This window comes from Falco biarmicus, chromosome 1 (assembly GCF_023638135.1).
Source record: "Falco biarmicus isolate bFalBia1 chromosome 1, bFalBia1.pri, whole genome shotgun sequence".
NCBI classification, from domain to species: domain Eukaryota; kingdom Metazoa; phylum Chordata; class Aves; order Falconiformes; family Falconidae; genus Falco; species Falco biarmicus.
In genome coordinates this window covers 4,114,786-4,128,249 of record NC_079288.1, presented here as the reverse complement: position 1 = coordinate 4,128,249, position 13,464 = coordinate 4,114,786, and the positions used below count along the sequence as shown (strand labels likewise).

Sequence of the window (13,464 nt, the reverse complement as noted above, 5' to 3'; positions counted from 1 at the left end):
CTGGTTTACCTAAATTAATCTGAAGTGACAAACTCCCCAGTATTTTCAGGCAAAGATAAACTAGAATGAAGGAACACTGCTGAAAGCAGCGAAGACTCCTTATTTCCTCTTATTTGTTGAGACTTTCTAGTCTGAGAACAAAATTGTAATTGTCCTATGCATTGTTTTTATCCTTCACCAAAAAAAACCCAAACACCAAAACTTGACTCCCCATATGCCATCTTAGTTGAGATCTCTTTCACAAGAGATAAACACCGATATATTTGCTACATCAAATTCAAAGGAAAATAAAAAAAAATAACCTTAAAACAAGGCATTCCTACAAAAGAAGCATATTGGTACAGAGGTCTATAATAAGTGTGTTACCAGGACACAAAGCCTGTCACAATACTGTGGCAAAGAACTGTACTTTGGCACAAGTACAATGTAACCGAGTGGCTGCATTATTCACACCACTCTTCACTTTCTATTTAAATCAATGTACATATTTTCATGTTTGCTTTGGTATAAAACACAGACATTTCAGAATTGTAAAACTCAGTTTAGACAATAAGGAAAAATACACTGCATTATAAAATGCATGCTTCATTTGTCCACTACTTTGTGTTATGCCACACAGCACGCAGCAGTTACATCGTACCACTCGATACTCCCAATCCATACTTAAATCACACACCACATCTCAAGAGCTCAAATTTTTCTTTTCAGACACTGAACTGCTTTGAGCAATTCTGCACTGCATATAATTTGGTTTCCAGAGCTAAAAAAGGCAAGTATTCGAAGACACAGAATATTTTAGAAAGAAAAGATACCCAGACAATTTTCTTGAATGGCTTGGTGGCATAGTATTTCAAATCTTTCTACGTTTTTTTTGAGGTTTTTTTTTTCTTTCCATTTGCACTTTCAATTTGCTACTGGTACTTGCTGTAGCCAGGTTGAACAGAACTTGAAGTCAAGAAAAAAACACAAAGTGATTTGGAAATTCAGAATTCCAAGCAATTCATGCTTTAACATATTACCATTTGATGCATCAACTGCAATCTCAAGAAACACTCCAGACACTTTAGGGGAAAAAACAAAACAAAACAAAAAACACCCAACAACGCCAAAAAAACAAACCAACAAAACCAAGCAGTCTAAATCTCCGGTGAAAAAGATGGACATTCTCTGCCAAGAACTCATAAATCCTGAAACATTCTAAGTGGCTGTTGAACTTAAATTAGAAGCATAGGCCAATGGAGTAAGATACAATGATGTCAAAGGGCTACCGTCTCTGTTTTCAGCTGAAATTTTTATATTCTCCTGGTTGGGTGGATAACGCGCGTCCTTGCCACTAGCTCAGACAGCTGCAGAAAGGCAGTTTGTAACTCCAAATAAGAACTCTAGACTGGTTAGAGATTCTGATAACAATTCCTTCACTGCTAATTATCTGCAGTGCGCTGACAACCCATACAGCTCAACTACTCAGAAGCAGTTGGAACCGTCTGCAAAGGTTTTTGAAGATCACAGTTCATATTTACTCAACTGTTATTCATCTCCATAAAGAAATCTCTCAAATTTTGGAAAAAGTTTTCCTACAAGAAACAGACCTAATTTTTTAAGCTCTTCACTTTCAAGGAAAAGCTCCTCTCCTCCACAAGACAAATTGTCCCATGCTTCAACTTCACATTCACTGGCAGGCAGACACATACACACAAGCCCCCCGCCTTTGGTCTCTTCAAACATTTGTATGTTCACTTTATGTTTGCTTTCAATTATTTTAGATTCTATGATTTGACAACTTTTTTTTTTTTTCTTATTTGTCATGGATTTTGCCCTCCACAGGGAATTTTGAGTCCTACCTGTGAGGAAAAACTGGTAATTGAAATTTAAATAACTTGATTAAAAAATAATTTAATTATTTCAATTTAAATAGATGAGAAAATGCAAGCTTGTGAAGACTATACAATTAATGATTACACAATAAAAAACATTTATATAGCTTTCAAACACTACATATATGCATTATATTAATATGTATTTAAAGTAATATATGGAAGTGAAATAGTATAACCAATTCAGTGCAACCACCACACTGAGCAGTCGAAAGAATTACACTGTTCCTCTTTTTTCTTAACTTTGTATTACTACATCATCTACTGCCATTAATATTTTTCAATTTATCTTGGTAAAGTTTAGATAACTTCGGATAAATAATTTTTATGATTTGCCCTGAATAATTTCCCATTTGTGGAAAACTCTTCTTGTAGCAGCAGGGGTTTTTTTGTTTTAAGTAGAGAATGCAGTATGCACTACTTTGTCTAAAACAAAAAACATCAAGGATTCCAGAGTAAGTGTACTAGCAGAAGTTACACCTGCTTTAAGCACCACCACCACCTGTCTGACTAGACTTTAAACTGAATCTAGGTTTATCTACTCTGAATTAAATAAAGTCAATTTACTCACATTGAAGTTTCCCAAAATGGACTTAAGTTTTATTAAACATAAATGGTATACTTTAAGATCGTTTCTTCATATTAATCAAATCCCTGAATCAAACTCCACCTTCAAGTTTGAGCCAGTACAAAGAGAGAAAATGTCCGCTTCTGTGCCATTCAAATTCCATAGCTTTATTTGGAAGGATAAATTGATCTGCCAACAGCCTCTTGCTGCCACAGTTGGACTATTTACAGGATCCAGATCATCTTGAGTGTCTCAGCATTATACTTCTATCTAGCATAAACTTCTTTTAAACTGCATTCCTTCACTAGTAGTCTCCAAAAGTGATGAAGCAGTCTGCAATGGTTGCCTGTCCCTATTTTGAATTCTCTAGTTGAAGAGCTGCCTGTAATTAAGATTAAAGAGTAAACAATTTTATTCACATGGCACATTTTGATAATTACAGTCTACACTTACCAAAATCTATTAAAATAATTTCTATTACAAATATTTAAGCAACACACTAATGATATCTGAAATAAAATGAAGGTACTGAACATAAGTAACAGGCTGAGCACCCAAACCCGGAATTTACTGAAGCACTTAAAAAACCTAAACCCTTGTTTTTTGTTTTTCTTCTTAATTTCCATCTATTCAAGCTGCTTGGTTCAAATACCGACCCTTTCAAAATTTACAAATTAAGTGGATTTTAAAAGGACCAAAAAGCTTCCCTCCGTTCCAGACTTAAAGAAGAAAATGAAAATTCACATCTATTCTTGAACTTTTTCCATGGGAGGATATGGAACTATCTTTAACATACCTTCTGGTTGATGTAGACAGTTTTAAAGCAGAGGATCTGAATGAACTATTTACATCAGTGGACAGAATAAAGAAAGGTTGTACCATGACTAAATGACTTTCATGCTCTTTGTGCTTTGGTTGTATTCCAATTACCATATGCATAGAGCCTAACAAAAATCACAAAAATCCAGTTTTGCCTTGTCTCCCTTATGTTACATATCTCTTCACTCCAGACATACAGTACTAGTAAACACAGCCTTTCAGCCCAACATATTTCAAGTAATGGACTGGTGGATGGAAGTCCTACATGACAAATATTCTGCCAGAATGACTCTCTTGTTTAAACAGGGAGAGACTGGTAGCTGCACTGGTATGACCTAACCACTGGTTCGAGCATTGCTTGGTTAGGAAGCTCACAACTGGTCTCATCTCTCTTCTCTGAAAATCTCCCCTTCCTCCTAATTTCTCACCACCTGGGCACCACGACTCCAGCTGAAGAGCTGCTGTTCACAGTTGCAGTGGAGAGGATACACTTGATCGAGTACAGGGGAAAGCAAAGACAGACCGAGGAGTTTCAGATACTTCTGTAACAGGAAGGGGGGGGCAAATAATAGCACACCCACAGGCGCACTCCACAAAACTGACCCCAAAAAGTGAAGAGACTTTCAGCTTTCCCCCAAAAAGAGGTTAAATTCTGGCTTCAACTTGTACAAGTCAGGTCAAACTACACTACTCTTACATAAAAGTCAATCTTTAGCAAAACACAACTGGATTGATTTTGCTTCCCAGTCACTACAGACACTGTCAACATAAAGACCAATTGGCAGTTTTATCATGTCCTGGAAGCATGAGTACTTCTTAGAGATGATGTTCTCTCCTATGTTTTCCTTCCTCCTGGAAATTTTGTCTTTTGACTACCCTCCTAAACTCACTAAGACTGTCCTATTTTTGTTTGGTTTTAAGAAACATACAAGAATCAGACATTTGCTGTCCCACATTACTACTTCGCACCAGGCAAGTTTCAAATGAGAAGTACAGCAACACACAAGTTCTTGTTAGATATCACTGAGAAAATGGAAAACAGTTGATGCAAATGCATAAAAGAATGGGGGGGGGTAGCGGGTTTTTTTTTCTTTTTTTTTCAAAGCAGAATGCATAAACTGGGTACAGCTACATGTTTGTCACAGCAATATCCAAACTGGTTCCTTAATTAGAAGTCTGCCTCTTGGGATAACATTTGCTCAGCTTACACCAAAGAAGAAAAAGCAGTAAAATGAATCAGTTTAACATAAAATAAGAATATATTATGAAAAGCAGTACCAAAATAGGAAAATTAAAATCTTTTTCTTGGGATGGGCCAAAATTAAAGGCTTCAACTTACACAAACATTTTTTCCCCTCCTTTTAAAAATGACAACATGATAATCAACACATTTCTAATATTCACAAGTCAAGCAATCTCTTCCAGAAAAATCCTCTGAAAGAATAAGATGCATTTGTAACTACTTCTAAGTGCAGCTCCAGTTTGAATATTGCTCTGCAATATTCGTACCTAACACAAATTTACTTATTTTGCCTGGAAAAAGGAAAAACCCAAAACCCACAAACCAGATTAAACTTGAAATCTAAACCGACTTTGAAAATGAGACATTCCAAGCACCATAAAAGCTCTGGAAGTTGAAATACAAATGAAACAATAGCAGTTTACTAGAGTTGATCCTGAGAGCACCTTCCTGAGAGCACTCATATTGCAGAAATTCTCAACATGTGCTCCTAAGTTTGACTACTGCCTTGTACTGTACAAAACTAGGTATTTGTTCTTTAAGAACTGTTTCAAAACTTTAGAACTTTTGGATGTTTTTTGTTTTGGGTTTTTGTTTTTTTTTTTTTCCAGTTTGTACATGCGTCAGTAGTACACTTCCAAATCTGCCTAGGGTTATCTACTGACTTTACATCAAGAAGTTTAACTTCTCAACTTCATGGCCATCAGTACACTCTCGGTAGGAGCCAGGAATACAAATCCCCTATATTCTAAGCCATCATTTTAACGTTTGGATAACTATTGCAAGACAAGTAGCAGGTAGGACCCACATTGTTATTCTGAGAAATACTCATCAGCACAACCCTTTCATGCCTAGAACCCAGGCAAGAAAAAAAAAAAAAAAGGTAGCACTAATAACGATTTTCATAACATTCTGACAATTTCTTTGTTGGGAAACACTCCGGATAAGCTGTAACTAAATTCGGAAGTTAGCAAGCCCTGAGACCTGGCCCCAATCTACTAAAATCCACATTTATTCACCTTACAGCAGTTCTATGCAATACAATGGTCAGCTATGGAATTTTCCTGCAAACCTACAAAAAAGTTTGCACAATAAACTCATCTGCAGTACATAAAATTATTCTACCTTTTACAACATACACACATTGATTATGGTATTTGCTGCACAGAGCTTCTTAGAAAGATGACTGAAGAGACAAATGCTCTCTTCAGATAAACTGCAAATTTGCATGTCAATACCACAGAATCAGCCACAGATTGACTCGTTTGGCATTCTACACAATTTCTTTGCTAGGACTGGTCTTCTACATTTCTCATGACTGGCATGATGATAGTTCCTTTAGTGTACAAATCAAAGTTCAGATTACTAAATAGTAAAATAAGAGCATGCCAGTTTTAATTCAGTGAACAGGGCACCCCAGGTAAGATGTTTGGGGAGGCTGGTAAATCTTCTCACAGGACAGACAAAAGAGGCTGCATTACTGTCTTACCTCAATGTCTCCACTTAATTCTTCAAGAGCATGAAAACATGTTAAGATATAAAATTACTACAGTAATTTCCAGTTCAATTCTTTCACTCTGAAGATAAAAGCACACTGGTGAAGTAACTGGTTAACAGAAATGATGGTCAATCACTGTAAACGCTCAGACTAGCAAAAATAAAATTTTTAGATGGATTTAAGACAACTTTTTTGGCTCGTAACTCCACTGTTGTGCATTTGCTTGTTAGACAGACTGATAACTTGCAGTCAAAATCTGGATGTACAGCTCTTCCAAAAGCTAGTTCTCAGTTTTGACACAGAAAATTCAAGAAACAAAAATGATGGACTTCTAGGCATCTTGATTAAGTCTTTCTTTTAAAATTCTGCAACATATGAGAAGTACCTGATATCTATAATGCAATTGTAACAGTGAAAAATTTTTAGTAATACACAATACACAGGATACCTATCCTAAAAGTACATCTACCTTCTGGGGACACAACGGGATAAGAGAGAAGGGACAGACACACAAAATCCGTCTACCAAGCCTGCCCAGCAGAAGAAGAGGCAATGATAAGTATCATCTGCATAATAATAAAATAATAATAAGCATAATAAAGCAATAAGCTTTTACTGTATCATTATTAAGCACTATATAAAAGGCATTTTAGCACTCCTAAGATTTTGCTTCTTTGAATACCTGAATTAATAAAAAAAGTACTCCTACTAGAGACATTGCACTGTGATCTTTTAATTCATTGTTCAATGTAAGTTTGAACCAAACCATAAAAGTCTGTCACCCATTTAACTGGGATGTGATTTATGTGTAAAATCTTGGTTGGTAGGAGAGTTTGATTGCGATTGCAATTTTTCAATACCCTGCTCTCCAAAAATACGCTCTTCAGCCCCTAAGACACATCCTGATAATGGTAGTAATTGAGGTTGCACGTGATTGAGGGAAGATAAGCAAAGAATACCGTTCATCACCTCTTCTAGTAGAAAAAAACCTAAGGAGCACTCAGGGCCAGTTTAAAACAACAGAGGAGACACTCCTTCAAGCCCTCCAGTTAACCACAGGAGCTCTGTCACTGTGTATTACAATCTGTCTGGTTTGAGGACAAATAAATGAAAGAAAAAGCCCCGTATCTAAACATAGCTAAAGACCAATTCTGGCTCACAATCCACCTGAGTCAAGGAGCACTGGAGCCCATGAAGGAATTTTGAAGACTTACCACTGTACGCTTGCCCTGTTAACACTCTTGTCTGCACTGGCCACTGCCACATAAAGAGATACTGAAGTTATGTGAATCCTTTCCTTGTCTATTAATGCTGTTTTAATGTCAAGTATCTCTTCCTGGATTTATGATAAAACTAAGATTTCAATTAGTGCCACCACTGCGTAGCAGTGCTTGCAACGTAGATACTTGTTCAGCAGAAAGAAGACACAGACTGATAGAATGAAGAGTTTGTACTTTCTTGCCAAAAGGGCAACAGCGTGTCTGGGAGAGAGGGAAAGAGGGAGGGAGACCTTTAGGCAAATACTGAACGAATGAGAACTGTCAGTAAATTGCCAAAATAAGAACTCAGATGTTTTTAACTATCAAACAGTGTATTAAAAAAGAAAAGCACTTAAGGATGAAAATGCTTATACTTAAACTTATCTTAAAAAATTTAACTGAAGTTACCCTGACCGAGCAAGAAATAAACACATAAATTATCAAAATGGTTTCTGATACACCTAAATACCACATAAAGCCTGTCTATGCTTGCACAACAATGCACACAGAGGTATCTTGTTATTTGCCAAAACACTTAGGCACATTTCAAAAAGTGAATACACCCATACTCTGTAGAACTCATTTTAAACCTGGATGCTCACATAAAAAAATATGTTCACGACCTAACCAATTAAAATCATAAAAATACTCTTTCCTTGACAAAAGCACCCCCCCAAAAAGTAATACAAGTTACCACGACTAAGCAGAAAACTAAAAGTCAAGAGAGTACTTCGAGGTTTTTATTCTTCTGTGAAGCCAGACCTCACTCTTTGAAGTAATAAATATTAACAAATTTCAATCTGATTGCAGGATATCCCTGCAACAGGTAAGTTAACACCTTAAAAATTATCTTTAAATTAAATTATTTTTTGAATGTATGTACTTATTTTGATTGATTTAGCTTCCTAAGTATATAGATACAGATTTTTTTAAATTATGCTTATTAGACATTAAGAGTTTTGGACTATTTGGTTTTTGGACTATTATGAAGCCACATAAGGAGTTGATACCACTAACTCACTAAAACAAATGACACATTTAGTCGTCAGTACTTCCCCCTTTAAAAAAATCCTCAGCTAACCACTCAAAACTACATTCCTTTCAATTAAGATGCAGCGCATTTACACCAACAACCTGTTCCTTCCCCCCCTTCCAAATTGGCCAAATACTTGGACAACTGTAGTATCTGTTATCCTGCGGCCCAATTCAGAAACACTCCTAGGTTATCTCTAAGTTTAACTATTCTCCCGGTTCAGAGACTTTAAAAAAAGAAATAATCCTAAGCTTGAACTCCATGCTAGAATGAATTCAAATAAATCCGAAGTGTTTAAATTTAGATAAAAGAATTTTTGAAGCTTGAAACCCACATGGTTAATGAACTAATTAAGGACAAATAGATGTGCAGGCCTTAAAAATTTGAGCCCCAATTTGCCACTAGAGGTTAAAAAAAATCACAATGATGTTTAACGAGTTTTAACCCCAACATGAGTTTTAAAGGTTGCCGTATCTTAAGATAAATGCAGTATTTAAAAGCGAGACTTCTGACTCAACCTCCACCTTTTAATCTTTGTGTTTAACTAAAACTAGGTTTACACCCTTGCAATGAGGCCCTGTGCACTTTTCCCCAAACTATAACAATGCAATCTCCATTTTGAACAATGCACCTCATTTCCCTCCTTGGAAAGCTAGTTTTGTCTTAAAGCTAGTAAATGCTGGATCCAGTTATACCTCTGATTTCAAGAACCTGAAAATTTTCAGTGTTTCTGGTTTTGTTGGGGTTTTTTTTTTTTCAGGCCACTTCAAGTTGCATGTGCTTCCCTTCCTTTTAACATCAAGTTATATTTGCAAGCACAAGCCATCCTTTCCTGTATATATTTGAAAGAACCTCTTTGCAAGGCATGCATCTCGTTTCCCTTGTTTTTAAATATTAAGTGGATGCTCCATGCACTTTTGACATTGTTTGCAACACGTTCTGGTCTATCATGCATTTCTGCAGTCACTAGAATCTCCATGCATATTTTGCAAAGCATCCCCTTGTTTCAGCAAGTACTGCCCTCCCTCCCTCCCTCTTCTCGGTGCATGTGTTTGTAAGCATCTCCTAATGTTCCCCGCATCCGTGGGGTTGCCAGCCGTTAATCTGCATACCCCTCTCTCCCTGTGAGTGCTTGCAGGCATCCCTTCCGTACACGCACGGGAGAAAGAATGCGTGCGGACTGTATTTGCAAACCTAGAGGGAGCATGTGGGGTGCCCTCGACTTGTTTTAGTTCATCCCACTGACTCTCTACCTGGGGTGCTGCTGTAGGTGCTGTGGCTCCTGAAGCTGCTCTCAGTGCAATAACTGGCATCGTCTTCATCCTCCATCTCTTCAGGGTAGTCAGAGTCGTCGTCGTCCTCCTCCTCCATTATCTCCTCCTCCTCTTCCTCGTCGGAGTCCTGGTTATCCTCGGGGTCTCCCTCCTCTTCCTCCTCGGACACCATGCTCTCCTCCTCCTCTTCACTCTCATGATCATCGTACACCACTTTGCTGATGCTCCTCCTGGACGAGGCAGCCCTGCCTTGGCTGTTGCAGCTGCCTCCTCCGCCTCCTCCCCCTGCTCCTCCAGCCCCAGCCCTGCCCCTACCCTTACCGCTGCTGCCTCCCCCACCAGGGGTGCTGCTGCTGCCGCTGCCTCCCTTCCTCTTGCTGCCCCCCCTGGGGGAGGCGGTGGCGGGGGAAGAGGCCTGGGCAGCCCCGGTTCCCTTCTGCTTGGGCCCCGCCGTCTCCGCCTGGGCCGAGGTCGCCCACCTGCCGCGGCTGCTGCCCCGCTGTCGGGACCTCAGCCCCCCGATGGGGCCCGCCGGGGCGGGCGGAGCCGGGGAGCTCGCCTGAGCGGTGGCCGCCGCCGGCTGCTGCTGCTTGGGCGGCCTGCCTCGCCGGCCCCGCATCTCTGGGCGCTGGCCGAGGGGGGGAAGGGAGGGGGAAGGAAGGCTCGGGAGGGCGCTCGGAGTCCGGACAGGCGGCTACGGGGAAGCTCCCCCCCCTGCGAGGGATCCGGGCCGGGGAGGGGGGCCGCCGAGCTGTGAGGGCCGAGGGCTCAATCCGAATTGCCGGCGTCCCGCTCCGGATCGCCACCGGCCGCCATCTTGTTTCTTCGTCTCTGCCTCGGCTCGCTCCGCTCTGACTGGGGGAAGCGGCGGCGGCAGCAGGCCCCGAGCGCCTCACGTGACCGGCCGCGCCTCCCAGCCGCCGCCAGGGGGCGCCGCCGCCGCCGGCCGCTACAGCCATGTTGGAGCCGGCGCGCTGGGGCGGCCCCGCGGCCCCCCGGCTGCCTCCGCCGCGCCCCCTGCCCCTGCCCGCCCCGCCGCCGCGTCCCCCGGCGTGCCCCCCTCGCCCCAGCTCACCGCCACCTGCCACGAGGCGCTGCCTCGCCACCGCCGGCCACCACGAGGGTCCCCTCAGCCCTGGGCGCTCCCGGGGCGCCCCGCCGCGCTGCCCCGCCGCCGGCTGAAGCTGCCCCGCCGCCGCACCCCCGCGGCCTCCCCCTCTCCCCACACCTGAGCGGCGCCGCCCGTCAGCGGTCCTCTCTCCCCGAGCTCGACCCGCGCCCTAAGGGGAGCCCCCCCGGGCTACCACCCCTCGGCTCCAAGCCCCACGGCTCCGGGCGGCCGCGCACCCCTGCGGGGGCAGCCGCGAGCGCAGGGAGGCGCCGGGCCCCGCCGTCCCCTCCGCCGCGGGCAGGGGCTCCCCACGGGGCTCTTCCCGCCGCCGCGGCGCCCGCCAAAACCTGCGGCACCGCTCGCCCCTCAGCCTGCTCTCCTTCACCGCGCTGAGGCGGCGGCCGCCCGCCCCCGGCGCCCCGCAGCCCCCGTGCCCGCTGCCATCTTCAGCTCTTGCCCCGCTTCCACTCTTCACCCATGATATAGAAATTAAAACCTTCTTACAGCTCAGCCTTACCCAGCGCGAGGAGGGCACAAAGCAAAGTAAGACTGAGGAGATCACACAGGGCCCCACCATTTGCATTTTCGTCCATCTACTTTCTCTGAACTGCTGTGTCTGCACTTCACTCAGCACCAGGAAAATGAGATAGGCTTCATCTCTTTCGTACTCCCTCTGGTTTTCCCATTTGCCAGAGCCCCCAAAGGGCTAAAAATCTACATAAACCAATTGCACTGCTGGGTTTCTAATGCCACCACTTGAATTCAGGGTATGGGTTTCCTGAGCAAAAGCTGTACAAATTGAAAGCCAGCCTGAGGCATGAAAACATCTTGCATTTCTTCCAGCCAGCCTTTTCATGGGTAAATTGACACACATTGGGGATCCCAGAGAGTCTGAAGTCTTACCTTTAACAAATAAATGTGTTCACATTGTCATTTTCTCTCAGTCCCTTGGTTCTGTGTGATGTAAAACCCAATCCTGGTCATACCATAAGCATGCCAGCTCTATGTCCAATGTATAATTTAATTTGCATTCTCCCATAGTAATTTTTGAAGTGTCTTTTGTTCATTAACTTGTTGCTCAGGCAGACACCTCATTAAACCCACAAACCTGCTGCAGTGTCAAGCACGCAACAATGTCACAATGGCACCATGCAGCAGGGTTTAGCCCAATTTGCACTCTTACATCCAGCTTTTCATCTGCATCTCTTTTATATTCAGTTGCACTCTTTTATATTCAGTGTTGCAGCTGCACAGGCTCAGAGCCCTGTTCTAGACACAGCACGATACACACATAGCAACAGCAGTAGCCAACATTCCCTAAGCCCATTAACACCTTTATACTCGAGTAGGAACCTTTCAAAGTTACCTTTAGACTGCTTATGGCAGACTGATTTTTGCAACCTCTTAGAAGGTTGCATAGGATTGTGGTAACTCTTTAAATACACGAATGCACAGATACATGTTGGACAGAGATTATTTCACTATCTCCTTTTGTGATTTGAGAATCAAGCAACGGTTTCTAGTGTATCTACTGCACTAATACTCACAAAGCCTGTGGCATTGTGAGAGCATAGCATCTCTAAAATACTGTGGATTTTGTGTACCTGTAGTAGACCAAAGATGCTAAGTATCACTTGCTTTTGAATACTGTGAACCAGACTACCATGTCTCTTAATCTCATCTCTTATAGAGTTGTTGATATGAAAGTGCTTGCTGAATAGGACAAAGAATTTCAATTTTACAGGTGGAGAAATGGATGCATAGAGAGGTATGTTAACTTTCAGAGTCAGGACTACAAATTAGTCCTTTCCAACACACAGCTTAGCTCAGTACAGAGAAATCAACCACAACCCCTTAACCTACTTACCTACCTACCCTCGTCCACTTGCAAGAACAAAACATTTGTCCATTAGGAACTTGGAAGTTTCTATTCTGAATCTGCTAGTATAGTTAAATGAACATATTTATAAGTGAATTGAATACAGCAGGAAGAGGAATTTTTGGTAGGAGGCCCTACACTGCCTCCATATTCAAGACAGATGGAGAGAAAGACTCCTTTCAAAAGGCACTTTGGAGAAGATGAATAGCCTAGTTGTTCCAAGCTGTTGTCTGGATGGGTTCCTTGCTCCAAGGGTAAGGGAAAGAACTTAAGAACCTACAGCTGGATGGCATTCATAACAAGTGAGCATATGCTCTTGCTTAAATGATTGAGCTGCTTTTGCCCAGTCCTTCCCTCCAAACTATTTCATAACATTTATTAGGCACTGAATTTAAAGTATTCAGCTCTAGAATCAGTTACATGTACATTTATAAGACACCAAGGTGTTGCTGAGCAATGTTAGACTAGAGCTTAGCTGTAGACTAAACAAAGTCACACTTCACGTGACTTTTGCTGGTGTAATTCAGTATAATACCAATTACCATTTTATTTAGTATGATGAAAACCAAAGTATATCAATATAGTCATATGCTGAATTATATTAATATTCAATCACATTATTAGTAAAAATAAGAACATCTTATTTGCTATTCTGAACATGTATTGATGTTAATTCTATCAATAATCTCTGACGATTTGTCCCCAACCGTTTTATACTAGACTTCAAGAAATCCAGTATTATGCTTATCTGTCCCATTTTCCCCTATCCCAGATGAGCTTTCATTTACATGAATGTTCAGACCCACAAGTAGCTTGTAACAAGTCCGTTGTAAGCAAACACCTAATCAAAGTACAATTCAATAGATGCTTATACCTGTAGTATCTTCAACAAGTGTTGCTTTCGTAAAA

At 41.7% G+C, this 13,464-nt stretch overlaps 1 protein-coding gene across 14 annotated transcripts in view; it reads right to left on the bottom strand.

The window, feature by feature from the left end:
• BPTF (bromodomain PHD finger transcription factor) overlaps positions 1-10,565 on the bottom strand; it is a 56,668-nt gene extending 46,103 nt beyond the window's left edge. For 5 of the 14 annotated variants that reach the window (XM_056326804.1, XM_056326802.1, XM_056326813.1 and 2 more), the window contains exon 1: positions 9,545-10,564. In XM_056326804.1, the coding sequence (XP_056182779.1) occupies positions 9,545-10,184 (640 nt within the window). In that variant the 5' untranslated portion in view covers positions 10,185-10,564. Of the gene's footprint in view, positions 1-9,544 lie in introns of all 14 variants that reach the window. The other 9 variants (XM_056326811.1, XM_056326809.1, XM_056326817.1 and 6 more) reach the window with 3 other exon arrangements.
• Between the last annotated feature and the right edge of the window lie 2,899 nt (positions 10,566-13,464).